Genomic DNA, 19,008 nt, shown 5'->3' with positions numbered 1-19,008 from the left:
CTCCTCTGTTTTTAAGGGTTCCTTCCCAAGGAACTCTCTTAGTAAGTCTCCTAAAACGGCCAAAGTCTGCCCTCCAGAAGTCCAATGTAAAAATCTTTTTGATGTCCCTCCTGAATTCATCACATATTGAGAACTCTGTAATTTCATGATCCCTGTGCCCCAAGCAGCCTCCAAGCACCACATCTCCCACCAGCCCTTCTCTATTTGCAAACAACAGGTCAAACATAGTCCCTCCCCTGCTGGCCTCACTCACCCGCTGTCACAAAATGTTGTCTTCCATCCACTCCAAAACCTTCCTGCACTGCCTCTTTGCTGCTGTACTGAGTTCCCAGCAGAAGTCTGGTAGGTTAAAGTCACCTACGAGAACAAGGGCTGGTGATCCTGAAACATTCTCCAGCTTCTTAGAGAAGAAGTTGTCCACCTCCTCTTCCTGCTTGGGTGGACGATAACAGACTCCCAGTAGGTACCCCTGGGAGCCTGTCCTGTTTGCTTCGGGTAGAACAGGAACAATGAAAACCTTCCCAATGGCACAACTCCCCAGCCCACATTGGGAAAGGAAAGAAAAAGCTGTCAAGTTCTCAAAACCTTTCTCCTGCTTTGCTGCAAGACTCCTGCTTCACACATGTTGTGGAAAGTCAAGAGAAGCTGCATGGGTGGGATATCTTGTGACAGATGGTGCAACTCGTTCTCCAGGAAAGGTTCTTGGAAAGAGCAGACAGGACTGTGGAGAAGATTCTGGGGAAACGGAAACAGCTTTTAGGAAATGAAATGAAAGTGGAAAGAAACAACCCAAGATATTTTCCTCTGTTTATTTCTCTGTCCCACTTTCCATCTTAAACTACTTCTCCATCTCATTAATTCTAAAGGGGTCTCACCTCTGACATCCAAGACTTGGTAAGATTTAGACACTGTAAAATACCATGAGCACATCCAGTTTGCCTTCCCGTTTTTCTTGGAAAGCAATGCCGGAGACACAAGTGCAGTGCTTGGGTCAGGTTCAAATTCTGCATTCAGGGAATGTGCTGTGACAGTGTCTGACCCTCAGCAGGGACAATGCACAGCAACAGCCAAGGGGATTCCTCTGTCACTGTGCACGAGTCAAGACTGGGCCCTGACTGAAAACAGCGAAGTTCCCGTGTTTGGACAGGCTCAGGGGCTGCCCCGGGGAGTGCAGGGCTCGGTGCGAGGCAGAGGGGGCAACGGAAAAAACTGACAAGGGGACAAACGGCCCTGGAGCTTCAGTTGCAGCGGCAGCAGCGGCAGCAGCGGCAGCAGCGGCAGCAGCGGCAGCAGTAGAGAAGAAAAAAGCGGCTTTGTTGACCAACCCGTGCTTCCCCTCTCCCTCTCCCACAGTCCCGCAGCCTCTCCCTTTCCCAGTGTCCCCCTCCCAACCCAGTCTCCCTCTCCCCTGCTGGGCCGGGCCATGCCTCGGGCCCACCCCCGGCCCCGGGCGGGGCTGCCCCGTCCCTGCCCCCGGGCGTCCCGCCGCGGTCTCGCCTTCGCCCGGCTCTGGCAGTGCTGGCGATGGCGCTGCTGGGCGGGCATCAGTGCCTGGGGCTGGGGCAGCATTGCTGGCCTTTGGCTGCGCCTTTACCGAGCCCAGCCCAGGCCCCGGCCCCAGCCCCGGCCCCGGCCCCGGCCCCGGCCCCGGCCCCAGCCCCGGCCCCGGCCCCGGCCCCGGCCCCGGCCCCGGCCCCAGCTCGTCCCTGGGCCCGCAGAGGACACAGGCGGTGCGGCCGCTCCCGCCGCCTCCACTGCGGCTTCCCCGGCCCAAGCTCCTCCGCTTGGCAGCGCGGCCGCTGGCCCTGAGCCGCTGCTGTCCCGTTGCCAGGAGCAAACGCCTGGGGATGCCCAGCCCGGGCCGCTCGAGGGGCGCTCAGGGGCCGTTCCTGGCCCCGGGCCGAGCGCTGACAGCCGCGTCTCGCCGGCAGGGAAGGCGCAGCAGGCCCTCCAGGAGCAGTACCGCCTGGGTTCGCTGCTGGGCCACGGCGGCTTCGGCAGCGTCTGGGCGGCCACACGGCTCTCAGACCGTGCCCCGGTGAGCGGCAGGGCCGGTGGTGGGTGCACAAGAAGGGGCGCAGGAGGAGGAGGAGGGCGAAGGAGAAGGAGGCTGGGGCTGGTCAGGGCAGGCAGTGAGCTCAGCCTGCTGCTCCCCTTGGCTTGCAGGTGGCCATCAAAAGGGTGCCACGGAACCGTGTCCGGCATTGGGGTGAGCTGGTGAGTGAGCGGGGCCAGCAGGAGAAGCTGGGCCATGCCGGGCAGGGATGAGCTGAGGCCTGGCAGGGTGGAAGCCGCCAGGACGCCTGGAGGGAGAGCGGGCGTGGGGCCAGCAAAGGGTGCAGAGCATCCCGGGCTGGCTGAGGGGTCCCTGACCCCTGGCACGGCCTCAGCCCCACTGACAACATTGTGCTCCTCCCACAGCCCAACGGCACCAGCGCACCACTGGAGATCGTGCTGCTGCACAAGGTCTCCACTGGCTTCCCTGGTGTCGTCCAGCTGCTGGAGTGGCTGGAGCTCCCCAACGACATCATTATCATCATGGAGCGCCCGGAGCGTTCTCAGGACCTCCAGCATTTCATTCGGGCACGGCGGTTCCTGTGCGAGGAGGTGGCGCGGGAGCTGTTCCGCCAGGTGCTGGAGGCCGTGCGGCACTGCACCAGCTGCGGGGTCCTGCACCGCGACCTCAAGCCAGGGAACATCCTGCTTGACCTGGCCACCGGGCAGGCCAAATTGATCGATTTTGGCTGTGGCACCTACCTACAAGACACAGCCTATACTCACTTTGCAGGTGAGCCCTCGCAGGGGTGTGCTCCCCATTCCAGACATCTCCTGGCCCAACATCTCACAGCCCAGCCTGGGTGTGGCACTGGGGATTCTCCCTTTCCCTGCCACTCATGGCACTGAGTCTTCAGCCCAGCTGCTTTTGAACACAAGTGGGTGGGGGGACCAGCTTCCAGCCCTGCTGGCAGCCTTTGCCAGCCACTCTGCCTGGGACTGGGGCTGCGGCTGGGGCAGCCAGCCCAACAGAAGCACCTGTGGGTGGGGGTGGCTGAGAGGGGAGCCAGAACATGTGCACCAGCCAGTTTGGGGAGCAGGTGAGAAAGGGCTTGGACTGCTGTGATTGCCTGGTTTGCTTTGGGTTCATAATGTTTTTTGGGGCAATGCAGGCAGGGACGAGTAAGGCATGGTTTTTCCCCAGCACTGAGTGGGTTTTGCTTGTCATGGTTGGGCCTTGCCAGGGCTTCCACTGCCACCTTCCGACACCAGTGGCTTCTTTTCCAACCCTAAGTTTGTACACAAGTCCCAGGTGCTGGCCAGAGGGCAGAAGGTCACACCACGTGCCACTGGGGCAGCCCCTGCATGCCCAGGGATGCTGGGGCCAGGCTCTGGGAGCAGCAGCATCCCCCTGATGAACTCCATCTGTATTCCATAGGAACACCGTCATACAGCCCCCCGGAATGGAACCAGTTTGGCTGGTACTATGGACAGCCAGCTACCGTCTGGTCCCTGGGCATCCTGCTGCACCAGATGGTGTGTGGGGAGCACCCTTTCAGGAGGGGCCACAAGATCAGCTGGGACCATCAGCTCTCGCTGCCACCACGGCTCTCTCAAGGTGAATCCTCATGTCTGGGCACGGGGGAAATGCCAGTGCTGGGAGACAGCAGTGGGCTGTGGCAGCTGCTGAGGAGGTGGCACGTGTCCTGCTGTCCTGCTTTCCTCCAAAACAGGGAATTCCTGGGAAAGTTTAGGCCCAGCTCTGAGCAAATGCAGCATGGCCTGAGAATGGGAACAGTGGGGCAGGCAGGAGCCTTCTCCAACTGACCGGTGGTTTCTGGTTTCTCTCGCCAGAGTGCCAAGATGTCATCCGGCGGTGTTTATCCATGCTGGATGTGGACCGGCCTTCAGTAGAAGACCTGTTCAGTCATCCCTGGATGCAGGATAGTCATCTGCCATAGAAGAAGGGAGAGAGCCACAGAAACAGCGATGCAGGGCCCTGGTAAGTTCCAGCTCCACACATGCCTTGGCAATCAGAAGCAAAGGACCCAGACTTTTTTGTCCTGCCTGTGTCACTGCACAGGGGTCATCAGATGGGAACACACAGCCCCTGTGCTGGAGCTGAGCTGCTCTGCCCAGCACTGCTGGCTGCCATCCCAGCTGCTTTGGCTTGTCCTGGGTCACTGCCAGCTGGGGCCCTGGGCAGAACACTGACAGCCTGGTCTCACTCCCAGGGAAAGAGAAGCAGCCCCTGGAGAAGCTGTGCCAGGTGGGGCTGCTGCTGCTGGAGACAGCCAGGACAACATCAAGGATGAAAACCTCTTCCTCGACCAGGCCACCACAAAGCTGAAGATGATGGACTTTGATTCTGGCACCTTCTTCAAAGTCAGGCTCCACAGCGAATTTGCAGATGAGTGCACACACAGGGGGATGCTCCCAGATTTGGGCATTGCACAGACTGGCCGGGAAACAAAGGTTCCCCCTTTTGCTGGGGTGGAAGCAACTGATTTTTCAGTGGGCTGCCACGCTGCATTTTGGCAGGGCTGGGGGGCATGAGCTGGGGTGGGTGTGAAATGGGAGTGGGCTCCTGACCCTGTCAACAGCCCCCAGTATCCACTGTGCCATTTCCCTCATTTTCCCTTTTTGTCTGTAGTCTATTTTCGTTAATTTGCTGTTTGTTTCTCTAAAGGAAGCGTTCTAGGTGGTGTCCAGTCTGGATGGGGAAGTGCTTGGGACCAGCCATGCCGTGGATGGGCCGTGCCCTTGGAGAAGGCTGAGGACATCGTTTGGGAGCAGCTTTTCTTCCAGCGGCGGATGGCGTCAGGTGGGTCCCGTCTTCTTGGCCTGGGTGGGATCAGAGCTTTTGGGAGATGGCAGCCAGCACAGGAGCATCCTGCTGTGGGCAGCTGCTGAGGAGGTGGATGTGCCATGGCTGGCTGCAGGCTGGGCACATGTCCTGCCCTCCTGCTCTGCTGCCAAGGGCAGCAATGATGGGCAGCTCTGGGCACCGCTCTGGGCACGGCCAGCATGGCCTGGGCACGGTGGGCACTGGGACAAGGGGGACAGGAGCCTTCAGCTGAAGGGCAGGTTCTGGTTTCTCTCCTTGCAGCCGGGCTCTGCGGATGCTGAGGCTGCTCTGGGCTCTGCCAGGGCTCTGCTGGAGCTCAGCCCCAGGCCAGAATCAGCCAAAGAAGAAATGGTGTGACCTGTAGCAGAGACTTGCTTGAGCACTTGGGCAATGCAGCTCAAGTTTGCAGAGTGTACATCTCCGAGGGAAAACATCACACCCTCCAAAATTAAACTTGATCAAGAACTTCTGAAATGCAATCAATCTGGGATGACCCCAAATGACATTTATCAACTTGCCCAAGGTGTAGCTCAGCCCTTCCTTGAAGATTTCTCTCCCCCACCTACTTCTAAATTTCACAACTGCTCCCTCCTTTCCCCCAGTGAGTTCCCAGCCCATCACAGTCTCCGTCACACTGTTGCCTTCCTTGATGGCCTTCACCACAAGGAAGACCAAACCCCAGGTTTAGGGCCTCATCCTGTCACTGGCTGAAGAGCAGCAATATCTCCGAGGTCCTGTGGCATTTTAGTGTCAGTGAGAGCTGCTGTCCAGCCCTCATCTCTCCTCAGTGCTGAGTTCCCACTCCCTTTTCTTTGTCCTTCCAGCAGGATGATCTCTGTGAATCCCCTTGACCCTCCCCACTCTTCCCGCCCACCCACCCACCTCACTAAGGTTAAGCTGAAGCTTCTTTGTCTCCTCTGGCACACCAGTGCAGTCCCCTCTGCAGGGAGCCCCAGCCGCAGGGCACAGCACACAGCAGTGCAGTGCAGGCTGGAGCAGCTGCCCTGCACCCCTGGCTTGGCTGTTTGTGGCAAGGAAATGCTCCCTGTTTGCAGCTGTCCCTGCAGGATGGCCCCAGGGCAGAGCCCAGCCAGGCTCCCACTGCATCCCCTGAAGCCTGGGGCAGGCAGTGGTGCCAGGGCTGAGGTTCATGGGGTGTCGCTGGGAGCCTCACCCGAAAAGACACACGGAGCCACGAATCTGGGGAGATCAGAGCAGCAGGGAGAATCTCCTGCTTTGTTTATTACTTCCTATTGTATACTTTTAGCAAGGTGCCCATGGATTGGAGAGTGGCATTCCCACCGCTCAACCACATTGGTCAGAGGGACTGTCCTTCAACCTCCCCTTGTCTTGGAGAAGGAATTCAAAACAATAACAATATTTACAAAACACAATCTCCTTGTTTACATGAACGAGCGTGAGAAGGTGCACACTTCTACTTTAGTATGAATGCTCAGAATACTGGGAGAATCTCATGGTGACAATGGGGAGCACCCAGAGCTGTGCCTTGCAGTCAGTGTTTGCAAGGGTTGTGTTCTCATCTCCTGCAGCCTGTGGGGGAAACAAGCTGTGCTGCCAGGCCAGCAGTGCTCCTGTGGGCAGGGACAAGGCTGAAGGGCTTTCCCATTGCAGAAGAGGTGGCACTGATCCTTGTCAGGGCCTGGCAGGGCTGGAGCCGGGTCTGGCCTGCTGTGAGGGACTCGCTGCCACCAACTGGCCCCACCCGCCGCGCTGCGTCCTCCAGGGACAGAGGGGTCTGTGTGTGCCAGGGGCTCTGGGATGTCTCTGTCTGCATGGACAGAAGGGTCTGTGTGTGCCAGGGGCTCTGGGATGTCTCTGTGTGCATGGACAGAAGGGTCTGTGTGTGCCAGGGGCTCTGGGATGTCTCTGTGTGCATGGACAGAAGGGTCTGTGTGTGCCAGGGGCTCTGGGATGTCTCTGTCTGCATGGACAGAAGGGTCTGTGTGTGCCAGGGGCTCTGGGATGTCTCTGTCTGCAGGGACAGAAGGGTCTGTGTGTGCCAGGGGCTCTGGGATGTCTCTGTCTGCAGGGACAGAAGGGACTGTGTGTGCCAGGGGCTCTGGAGTGTCTCTGTCTGCATGGACAGAAGGGTCTGTGTGTGCCAGGGGCTCTGGAGTGTCTCTGTCTGCATGGACAGAAGGGACTGTGTGTGCCAGGGGCTCTGGGATGTGTCTGTACCCATGGACAGAAGGGTCTGTGTGTGCCAGGGGCTCTGGGATGTCTCTGTGTGCATGGACAGAAGGGTCTGTGTGTGCCAGAGGCTCTGGGATGTCTCTGTCTGCAGGGACAGAAGGGTCTGTGTGTGCCAGGGTTTCCATAATGTCTTTGTACCCATGGGTATGGAATGAACACAGAGTGAAAGTGTCAGTCACGTTGCTTGCACACTCCTTCCTCTTTGCACAAGACACATCCATGCACACCCCCATGTATGGATATACTAAAAGGATAGGGATGAATAGAGATTTCCCACAGAGTTCTAAGTTTGGAATAACTCACTTGTAAGCCAGTGGCCAGGGCAATTTTTTCCCAGCTCAGTGTGAGTAGGTGTTCAAGAGCTGAAGGGAGCATCATTCAGAAGCAGTTTCAGGATTTCTAGGCAGGAAGTTACACCATCCGTGTAACTCACTGTATTTATCGGGATGGACTCTGCTGGTTCTTTAGGAATATGGAGCAATTGAGACATGAGACTTGGGAAAATCCCAGCTCTGTGGGTTTGTGTCGAGGGAGGAGCAGCAGAAACACTTTGTGTCTGCTTTGGGGGATACAGGGTCTTAGGAGGTCGGGTGGCAGAACGTGACGTGGCATGTTGGCAGGTGAAGTCCTGTTTCATGAAATCCTAGAGTAGAACAGGACAAAGCTCCAAGCATCCCCAAGCCCACTGATGAAGTCTTTGTGATGCTGCACATCCTCGAGGAAAGGCTGCTGTCACACAATCCACTGGGATTTACAACTTTCAGTTGCAACTCTTTAGGTCGAAGTGTCAAACTGTAATACTTTTTACCCTCAAGACACAGTCATGCACAATCCATCTGTCAGTTTCTTAATGCTTCAACAACAATTTCAAATATCTTAATATTGGAAAGAAAACCCATAATCTTTTAAAAGAGGATACTGAAGTCAGTAAGATGGATCCATGCCATCAAAACATTCACAAATTAAGTAATTTAGTTGTCTCTTTAAGATCAGCTACCTCTTAATCTAAAGTTACAGAAGATTTTTCACTGCATGTTTGTTTTTTGTTCTCCCTTTCTTATTTTCCTGCTTTTTCCTTTTTTTTTTTTTCGTTGTTAAGTGGATAACACCTCCTAAAAGAGGAATGTACAGCAAAATGAGAGACATTTTGGATAAACAATGAAAATGTAGGCTCCTCCTCTGTTTGCTTTTGTCTGGATACCATGAAGAAAAAGATCTAGCAGAGACCAGCAGAGGTGGAAAGTGGCTTTGGACTAAACTGGAGTTCAGCACTGGTGACATCCTGATCCAGTCAAGAGTTGCAGAATTCCTTTGCACATCTCGAGCCATGTGTTTGCAGGCACAGCACCTGCAGTGCTGATGCACCAATGCACGTGAATAACTCTGTTATTCCCTCCCAGAATTTGGGCTGTGCCCAAGAACGAGGTGCTCCAGTGCTTTGTTGCTGGTTCCTGTGTGGAGCAGCTCCCTTCCCGCTGGCTGAGCTGCTCAGGCACAGCCCGGCAGCTCCTGGCCCTGCAGGGCTGAGGCTTTTCCCCATTGCTGGGCACAGACTGATGGAGCAGCACTGCTGGACACGGGCACACACAGAGGGAGCAGAAGCAGCTGCCTTTGTGCACTTGCAGCTCCAAGGCCCAAACTCTGAGCAGACAGGGCTGCAGGAGTCTGGCAGGCTCCCTGTTTGCTGTGCTGCCCCACTTGTGCCCAGCCCAGCTCTGCAGGGCAGAGGATGAACAAGGGGCAGCTCCCTGCCAGCCCCAGCCCAGGGACCCCTGCGGCCCCGGGGCTTGGGGCACTGTCAGCACCCGCTGCTGCAGCCACCGCCTCTGCTGGCACTGCCAGCAACAACCAACCTGGGGCTGAGCCCAGGGAGCAGCAGCAGGGCCTGGAGCTGAGCCCTCCCTCTGGGCAGGGCTGCACAAATGACCCCCACAGCAGCAGCAGCAGCACATGGAGCTGACTTTGAGCACAGCCCTGCCACTCTTCCCTCCCGTGTGCGGGGGTGTCACAGCAGCCTGAGGCACCTGGGAGCCCTCAGGGCCAGCAGGGCCTTGAGATGGCAGCCCTGGGCTCCTGGGGGCTGTGCAAGGAACAGAGGTGGGGACTCCCTCTCCATGTGCAGCTTCCAGATGGAAAAGGCTGCTGTGCCCAGGCAGCTCCAAGGGCAGAGAAAGGAGGAGCTCGACCACTGGATCTGTGCCAGTCCCACAGTCCTGGGCAGCAGCCACCGAGCACAGGGGAACGGAGGGCACAGTAAGAGAGACAAAAGCAGGCAGGGTCAGAGCCTGGGAAGAGCCAGAGCTGGGAGCAGGAACAGCTGCTCCATTGCACTCTTGGAGAAAGCTCTGGGCTGGTTCAAAGCCCTGAAAGGTGTGAAGGGTAGAGGGGAGGCCACACCAAACAATGCTCCTGTTTCCACACCCTCCCCTCTCAGTGTCCATGAAGGAATTGCATGAACTCTGTTCTTCTCTCTGAGTCATCTCATTCAGCATGAGCAGCTTAGCACCAGGAGCTGAAGGAGCTGAAGCCTTAGGCCACAAGAGCTGAGCAAGAGGAAACTTTTTGACCAAAGTAATGCTGCTAACATGGTCTTGGATGAATCCAGCAGATGGAATCCTGGAATTATGGAATCCTTCATGTTGGGAAAGACCTCTGAGCACATCCAGTCCCGGCGTTCACCAGCAGTATCAAGCCCAGCACTAAACCATGTCCCTGAAGTGCCAAGGCCTGGACAACAGGCCCGAGTGAGGCCTGAACAACAGGCCCTGAGCCAAAGGTGACCTCTGGATGAACCTTCTAACCAAAGGTTATCTTTGTATCTGCTCCATAATGAAATATGCATGGTCATTAGTGCTGTGATAAATTGATCACTCATCACTTAAACATGGATTGACCTTTCTGTAGTTAGAAGCTGGACAGGACCATGAAATCTGACATCTGGCCTTGTTTGGAGCTGTATGGTCAGAGTCAGCTCCCTTGGTTCCTCCTTGAGCCCCGGCCAGGCTTTGGGAGGAACCCAAGAGGAGAATGAAACCAGATGTTCCTGCACTAGAAGTGCTGTCAGTTTGTTTATTCAGCACTGTCAGAGCTGGGCCCTCTCCCAGCCAGGTTGGAGCCTCACCTGTGTCTGGAGGCCCCTGCAGGAATTCCCAGTGTCCGGGAGTGGCTCTGCAGTCCTTGGCTGTGACAGCTCCCACAGCTGATGTGTGGGTCTGGGTGATGGCAAAGTCTGAGGGTGACTGCTGCTGTCTCTTTCTTAATCACTGCAGGCAATCCTTGGTAGTGATGATTGGGTGCATTGCTGAGCTTCTCCTTTTGTGATTCTTTGCAGTTTTGCATTAGAATAAATCACACCATTGCTGAACTTAGTGTCTGTGTCTTTGGTGCTGACCCTGCTCAGGGGCAGAACAGACACTGCAGCCCCAGAGAACCAAAGGTGCCCTGTGACACTGCGGGGCCTGGTGTGAGCAAGGGGACCAGAGTGACAGTGTGGGGACACATGGAACCAAGGGGACCAGAGTGACACTGTGGGGCCACATGGAACCAAGGGGACCAGAGTGACACTGTGGGGCCACATGGAACCAAGGGGACCAGAGTGACACTGTGAGGCCACATGGAACCAAGGGGACCAGAGTGACACTGTGGGGACACATGGAACCAAGGGGACCAGAGTGACACTGTGGGGCCACATGGAACCAAGGGGACCAGAGTGACACTGTGGGGCCACATGGAACCAAGGGGACCAGAGTGATACTGTTACAAACGAGGCCAGGACTCGGATGGAAAAATAAAAAAAATATTCCTCGTTTCTTCTATTAACTACCAAAGACGGGAGCCCAGGATAAGCCCAGGCTCCTCACCACAAGCCAGAGAACACATCCAAAACAACAGTGTAACAATTCAGTACACCGGATGCTCCTTGGCATACGTTGTGTCCGCCAGAGAACGCTGGCAGAGCTCCAACACTCCCTTTTATCCGCTCCTGTCCTCCTCTGATTGGGGCGCTCAGGATCCTCTCTCTGACTGGCCAGTTGTCTAGGGTTTGATTGGTTTATAATGAGAGTCATCCGGGACCAATCATTCTGCCAGGGTGTCGAGTGATTGGTCCGTTGCCCCTACCAATCCAGGCTCGTGGTTTTGATGCTGCCTGCATGATGGCATCTGTGGAGCTGTTCTTGTTGTCACAGTTCCAGCGTTTGCAGAGACATTACTAACATGTACCCCAAACATACAAACCTAAGAACTGTTACTTATAACACCCCAGAAACATTTATCACAAACTTATAACAATTTCCCCAAACATACAAACTTAAGAACTGTTACTTATAACACCCCAGAAACATTTATCACAAACTTATAACAATTTCCCCAAACATACAAACTTAAGAGCTGTTATAACACCCCAGAAGCATTTATCTACTTTTAACAATTTCCCCCCTCTAAGAATTTGATCGGGCCTTTTGCCCGCATCAACTACTTAATATCGAACTTTTATATTAAACCATTTCTTCATAAACTTGATTTATTTCTCACATCTTCTGGTAATTTTCATATATTTCTTTCGCTGTTTCTGGGCTTTCTGGTTGGTTCTCATGTTTCATTCATGGGAGATACCCATTCTGGTATCTCCACAAATCCAACAGTTAGTGACATTGAACTCATGACTTATTTTCTCTGCCAGATCTAAATACAAATTTTTCCCTCCATACACTTGAATTTCAGGTCCCATTTTAATTATCCCATTTGCCTCTCTTTCTTTAATTAAATCTGGTTCATAGTATTTTTTTTTTTTCCTGTTTCTTCGAGCTTAGGATCTTTCAGTGCAGATCCATTTTTTCCTCATAGGGCATTCTCCTAGCAATTTTTGTTTAAAATTCCCTACATTTTCGAAAAGCCAATAGATTTCACCGTCTTCTTTACAGGTTATTAATCGTGAAAAGTCAATACAAGCAGGGCTTGGATTGGAATGTATTCTAAGGACGGCTGTCCGAGAGTCTCCTGCATATAAGGGGTAGCAGCACTTGTCGCAGGACCCATCTCCTTTTGTAATAGTTATCACTAGGAGGGCCCAGATCAACGGGGGTCCGGCACAGAACACTCTCCCACTCATCTCTCTCCTCTGCTCTCTTCCTAGAGGATCTACCACTCCGTGTGGCAAGAGTGTGTTCTGACCCGGCCTTGCCCCCCGTGGCGGTCTTACTGGCTACTATTCTCCTCCTGGTTCCAGGAACTCACATTCCCTTTTTGTATCGACTTGTTTCTTTTTCTTCTTTTGGGGTCAGATTACTAGGTGCATGGGAGGATGCTCTATTTTTTTAGGCTCTAGGGTCTGCAATGAAAAATACCAGAAGTTAGATCAAATTTCTAACATTTTGATACCATAGATTGTTAACAAACAGCTTTTTAGAACTCTTAGCTTTAAGTCATACAGATAAACTTCAGATTTTAGCTTTTTAAAAGAAGACTTTTAACTGTTGTAAAGAAACTTTTTACTCTTCTGGTCTCTCTTGTGGCTTCTTCTTCAGAATCAGTTTAGTATCTGCTGCTTTTACTATTGTCTATTCAGTTGGGGCGGAAACTGGTCCTTTTACTCTGGAAGCATGTGTCCATCCTTTTTCTTGGGTACGTACTGCAGTCTCTGTGACCAGGAGGACCTGAAAAGGACCTTCCCATTTCGGGATTAACGGTTGTTCCTTCCAAGTTTTTATCAAAACCCAGTCCCCAGGTTGGAATCTGTGAATTTTAAAATCAATGGGGGTGGTCTGAGGGAGATAACCTTTTTCTCTCAGTTCCTTCAGGGTCTTACTAATAGTCTGTACATACTTTCGAACACTCTGCTCCCCTCCTTCATAGGTTCCAAAATTGTTTCTGGCAGTCAAAAAGGGCAAACCGAACATCATTTCATATGGAGAGATCCCTAAATCTGCTCTGGGCTGTGTTCTAATTCTCATCAGAGCCAAAGGTAGACATTTCAACCAGCTCATTTTTGTCTCTTCTGTTAATTTTGTAAGTGTTAGTTTCAATGTCTGGTTCATTCTTTCGACTCATCCTGAGCTCTGCGGTCCCCAGGGGGTATAGAACTTCCAGGTAATATTTAAAGCCTCAGTTACTTGTTGTAAAATGTTCGCTGTAAAGTGAGGGCCTCTATCTGAATCTATGATGTTTGTAACTCCGTACCTTGGGATTACTTGTTCCAAAAAACTTTACTAACTGCTTCAGCTGTTGCCTTTATTGTTGGAAACTCCTCCACCCAATGCGTTAAGTGGTCTATGATAACTAATAGATATTTATATCTCTGCACTTGAGGCATCTCAGTAAAATCTACTTGGATACTTTGAAACAGTCTCGTTGCTAGCTCTCTTCCTCCTGGTGGCATTTTCTTCACTGCTTTCCTATTTACTCGCTGACAAAGCATACAATCCCGAGTTACAGATTTTGCTACCTCAAAGGCTCCAATGCACACATAAGTTCTCATAAAATGGTCATAGAGTGCTTGAGTTCCCCAGTGAGTTGAGGCATGGAGGCTTTCTAACACTTTCCTAGTTAGTGCCTTATTCAACACTTGCCCCCCATCGGGCATGTTCCATTCCTCTTTTTCATTCTGAACCGCTCCATGCTTCTGTAACTCTTCTAGTTCTTTTTCACTAAATGTTGGTACTTCTTTGTCATCTTTGTCTCCCAGATTGGTTAAATAGAAAACTTTACTTTGATCTTCTAAAGCAGCTTCCTTGGCTATCTGGTCTGCTAAGTTATTGCCTTGGACCTCTTTTGAATTTCCCTTTTGATGGCCTCTAACATGGACTACTGCAATTTCTAAGGGGCTCCTTAGGGCTTCTAACACTTCCCTGATTAGATTTTCGTGAACTAGTGTTTTCCCCTTTGAGTTCACAAAGCCCCCCTCTACCCATATTTTCCCAAAGGTATGCTCCACTCCATAGGCATATTTGGAATCTGTGTATATAGTGCCTTTTTTGTACTCAAGCCATTTAAGTCCTCTTAACAATGCATAAATTTCACAACATAGAGCTGACCACTTTGCAGATAATTTCCCTTTTTCTACTACTGTCATATCTTTCCCATTTATAACTGCATACCCTGACACTCGTTTCCCTTCTACTATTCTCGAGGAGCCATCTACAAAGAGGACTTCTCCTTCAGGCAGTGGATACTCCGATAAATCTTCTCTGGTTTTTGTTTGTAAATCAATGATCTCAAGGCACCAGTGTTCTAATGTACTTTCAGATGTTCCATACAAAAATTGCGCTGGGTTCTGCACTCTTGTAGTGGCCAATTCTAAATTCTGAATATTATTTAATATTAATTCATATTTTAACAATCGGCTATCTGAGCTCCATTGACTGGCTTTTTCATTCAGTATTGCCTTGAGGTCATGTGGGGTGTACACTTTAATTTTATTTCCAAATGTTAACTTGTAGCTTTCTTTTGCCAGAACTACAGTAGCTGCTACCGCTTGGAGGCAAGTAGGCCACCCTCCCACAACTGGGTCTAGTAACTTGGATATGTAAGCAATCGGTTTCCTAACTCCACACTAGTCCTGAGTTAAAACTCCATAAGCTACTCCTTCTTCTACATTTACATATAACTCAAACAACTTATTTAAATCTGGCAAACTTAACACTGGAGCTGTAACTAACTTCTCTTTCAGTTCCTTCAGTTTCTCTTCATCTTCTTCACTCCATGTCACAGGTTCACTCCCTACTAGCTTTTCATATAAAAATTTTACTAATTGGGTGTGCCTATCGATCCACATTTTACAGTACCAAATTAGACCTAATAATGTTCTTATATCTGTTTTGGTTTTTGGTGTTGGTAATGGTAGAATGCCCTGTACTCAGTTTACATCTAACTTTTTATAACCTCTCCCAATTAAGTGTCCTAAATACCGAACCTCAGGCTCTACAAATTGCAACTTCTTTTTAGAGACTTTCAACCCTTTTTCGCCTAGGAAATTTAGCAGTTTAACGGTTGTCTGTTTAACTTCTTCTTCTAATTTTCCTGAGACTAAAAGATCATCTGCATACTGTAGAATTTGGACTTCCCCAATTGGAACGAATGGTTGCAGTATCTCTTCTAATGCCTGACCAAATAAATTAGGGGATTCAGTAAACCCCTGAGGGAGTCGGGTCCACTGTAGTTGTTGTTTTCTTCCCGTGCTCTCGTCATGCCATTCAAAGGCAAACCAACTTCGGCTTTGTTTTTCGAGGGGGCAGGCCCAAAAGGCATCTTTTAAATCTATAACACTGAACCATGCATGATCTGATGGGTCTCTGCTCAATAACGTATAGGGATTGGTTACTACTGGATAATGAGCAATGGTTTGCTTGTTTACTTCCCTCGGATCTTGCACTAAGCGATAGGTACCATCTGGTTTCTTAACTGGTAAAATTGGTGTCTTATGAGGGGACATGCATGGTTCTAAGATTTCATCTTTTATTAATTCTTTTATTACTGGGTTCAACCCTTGTTTTCCTTCTGCTGAGATAGGGTATTGCTTCTTCCTAATTGGGGGTATATTAGGTTTCATCTTGACCTCTATTGGGGGAATTTCCAGTAATCCTCGACCCCCTTCTTCTGCCCATACCCTTGGATCTATTTCTCCCTCATCTTCTTGTTTTAAAACCATCATTTTTGCCACCATCTGACCTTCTTCTGGCACTACACCAATATTTAGTTGTATTTGCAAATCTTGCCCTAGAAGACCGACCCTCTCCCTCTCCCTCCTCTCGGTGCTCCTCGTGTTTCTGCTCTTCCCCTTCATCTCTCCCTCCTCTTCCTCCCGCCCCTCCTCCACCCACAGCCCGGGCCCCCCTTTCCCGCCCGCTCTGCCCCGCGGCCGCTGCAGCGCCGCTGTTGGGTAGGGGGGAGCCAAGATTGGGGGCATGGTGGGGATACGGGCATGGGTGGGGACATCAGGGCACACGGACATGGGTGGGGACATGGGGTGAACTTCCAGGGAATGTGGGGGATGATGGGTTTGAGTGAACTGAGGGCTCTTGGGAGGGTCGTGGCATGTTGTGTCATGAAACTGAAATTCTAGATCATCCCAGCGTGGTCCATGGATCCCAGAGGGGAATTCCCAAGGCTCCCAGGGTGGTCCCCAAAAAGAGAATGAGCCTGTTTATTTCTTTCATTTTTATGCATTTGTGGGTCTGGTTGTGGATTGGCTTCTGGGGTTACTACCCCTTCACCCCACCACCCAGACCAGCTGTCAACCAACATTATTTTCAGGCTAGAAAGATGGAAACAAAGGACAGTGAACAAAAACAAGAAAGGTTATGTTCCAAAGTGTGAGAAAGTGAAAAGCTGACCCTTAATATTGTACAGAAACTAAAGAACTGACTCCATCTTATGAACACCTAGAAGGCTTTAAAAAACCTCCGAAAAACCAGGCCAACACAGCACAGGTCGTTTTTCTCTCTTTTTTCCTTGGGACAGGTCATTCCCTCCTGCCCATCGTGTGCTGTGGCCGCTCCGTGTCCATCTGCAAACCCCTGTGGTCACTCTGGGACCCTGCTGGGCAGCAGAGCCGGTGCCTGCAGGGCAGCAGCTGCCCGGGCCAGCGCCTTTCTGTCTGCCCTGCTTCTCACAGCCAGGTGTCTTGGGTTGAAAAATGGAACCAAAAATGTGTATTCTATTTTCATCTGTTGAAGTCAGTTGGGAGATATTGTTCTTTATCTCTTGTAACTCTAGGGGTAGAAAGAGGGCAGATGCCTTCTGTTAATGGGACACCTGATAACACCAGATGAGGCAGTGCCTTCTTATCTCTTCTTCCTTTCCTCCTCTTCTGAGGGACATCACCCGTGAATGGGCCATTTAAGGCCTCTCACATGACTGATGACATCACCTCATCCCACTGTGAGATGCTCCACCCAGTGGGAGGAGCCAAAGCCTTTCCACCAGCATAAAACCTGCAGTCTAATCATTTATCTAAACTCGAATTTAGCTGGTTTTCTCCTGTATCCTCGGAGGAAGATGGGACCCATCTCGCCAGCACTGGACCCATTTTCCTACAGGATCATCTCTACTCCACAGAACATCTGCTACTCCAGGATTTTTTTTGTCTGCTTCCAACAGCCTGACAACAGGGTGTCAGGTTGTGTCTCTGACTCTGTCAGGGTTTTCTGGGACTTTTGTTTGTTTGCTTGTTTGTGGTTTTTTCTACTACTGCATTTGTATTTTTCAATATTCCTAGTAAACAACTGTTATCCCTATTCCCATCTTTTTGCCTGAAAGCTCCAAAAGGCAAAATTGTATTAATTTGGTGGGAAGGGGTTTTATGTTCTCCATTCCAAGGGAAACTCCAGTTTTCCCTGGCAGATCCCTGTCTCTCCAAACCAAGACACCAGGACATTTCCTGGGGCCCTCTGCACGGGCAGAGCCCTGGGCCAGTTCTGGTCTGAGGCGTCCCCGGGGCGCTGCCGGGGCCAGCGACTCCCTCAATGCAGGAACTGGAGGCAGAGTGTTATATGTACACATCACCTTATTGGCTTTTTGCAAATATTAAAATGAAAGCTGTATGTAGAATGTTGAAAAATTCTGCATTAATATAGTTTCCTTTATTTCTGCTATTAATGAAACTTAGAAATAAAGTAGTGTGATGAATATATATATATTTCTTAGGCTGTAGCAGGATATTAAAGTAAAAACTGCTTTTGGTCCTGAAGGAAACCCCCCCACATTCCTGAATTATCTTATCCAGATGAAGATGGCAACGACAAGAGGTTGGGGGGGGGGAATTTATTGAACCTCTGTTCTCAGTATCTTACCCAGCTGCTATCAGTAACTTATTCTGATGAAGATGGCAGTGACCAGAGCTCCAGGGGAGGAATTTGTTGAACCTCTGCTATCAGAGAAGGCCAGATGGAATGGAGCTACTCACAGATTGATCTGCAAGATTAAATGGTTGGGGGGAATTGAAACCGAACAGAGAAACATTCAAACCCAGGAGGAATGTTTGAATCCTGTATGTGGGTTTATGAATACACAACGAAGCGGTGCTTTGAAGGAACGAGCCTTTCCCTTGGCGGGTGTGCTTGTGGCTGAATGCCAAGTCACCTGGCTGTAATTGCTGATTAAATATTTGCTTTATTTCCGCCTCTGAATTGTCTTTTTATCAAACCTATAAACTGTACCAGGAGAACGACCCTTGTTTTTCACCCAGAGAGATCCAGCGAGCCCTCGGGCAGCGTCGGCCACGCCCGCCTCCCCTGCTCTCCCTGCCTGCCCTGGGATGGTCCCGGTGCCGCGGCCGCGCTCGCCCATTCTCATTTTCTCCTCGCGCCGCACCGGGGCAGCCCCGACACCTCTGGGCAGGGCTGGGGCCTCCCCAGGGCCCCGGGGAGACCTCGCGGCCGGCCAGGGCCACCCTCTGCGGCCGGCCGGACATGGGCACCCAGGAAGGCCCCAGTCAAGGAGAGCGGGCACCATCCTTCCAGCCCAGAGCCAGGGACAGCCACAGCCCCGTTCCACCACGGGACCGGGGACACCCAGCAGCCCCTCCCAGCCCAGGAACCAGATTGCAGCACCAACAGATACTGGTGACACAAAGAGACCGGTTTATAAAAAATAGCTGCTGGTTTCTTATCTCCTTTTCTTCATGTTAGAGCTGGGATTAATGCATGGGATTAATACAGGCAATTCCGTGATCAGACTCTGAGGTTATTAATTCTTATCTGTAATTCAGTCTTACGAGGCACAAGCTTGAGCCAGAAAATCAGAAAATGGAGGTGCCTCTAACTCTTCCCAGGGTTAATTAAACACTAATCACCCAATACCGAGATGACACCTGTATTATTTATACTTTTAACCGAATAATTGGCCACCCCAGGCCCGCAATGCAGACCTTTTTCATCCATTTACAAAAAAACACCCAAAATCATGAGGAAGAAGGTGAAGAAGAAGGACTTAGACAACGCCCTAAATCCTCCCTA

At 51.3% G+C, this 19,008-nt stretch overlaps 1 protein-coding gene across 1 annotated transcript; it reads left to right on the top strand.

The window, feature by feature from the left end:
- Positions 1-1,524: 1,524 nt before the first annotated feature.
- LOC134562179 (serine/threonine-protein kinase pim-1-like) lies at positions 1,525-3,956 on the top strand. Its single transcript, XM_063419604.1, has 6 exons — positions 1,525-1,547; positions 1,792-2,038; positions 2,167-2,217; positions 2,422-2,788; positions 3,434-3,613; positions 3,850-3,956. Exons 1-6 carry the CDS (start codon positions 1,525-1,527, stop codon positions 3,954-3,956), a joined length of 975 nt encoding a protein of 324 aa, XP_063275674.1.
- The last annotated feature ends 15,052 nt before the right edge of the window (positions 3,957-19,008 follow it).

This window comes from Prinia subflava, chromosome 26, assembly GCF_021018805.1.
Source record: "Prinia subflava isolate CZ2003 ecotype Zambia chromosome 26, Cam_Psub_1.2, whole genome shotgun sequence".
Classification (NCBI taxonomy): domain Eukaryota; kingdom Metazoa; phylum Chordata; class Aves; order Passeriformes; family Cisticolidae; genus Prinia; species Prinia subflava.
Note: the sequence above shows the minus strand (reverse complement) of the source record. Positions and strands in the feature narration are given on the sequence as shown.

What these genes read in the sequence shown, in the direction of transcription:
- LOC134562179 (XM_063419604.1), top strand. Translation starts at nt 1,525, where the DNA reads ATGGCGCTGCTGGGCGGGCATCA. An exon ending in GCGCTGCTGGGCGGGCATCA is followed by an intron (nt 1,548 to 1,791) that starts GTGCCTGGGGCT and finishes TCCGCTTGGCAG; the next exon opens with CGCGGCCGCTGGCCCTGAGC. An exon ending in AGCCTATACTCACTTTGCAG is followed by an intron (nt 2,789 to 3,433) that starts GTGAGCCCTCGC and finishes TGTATTCCATAG; the next exon opens with GAACACCGTCATACAGCCCC.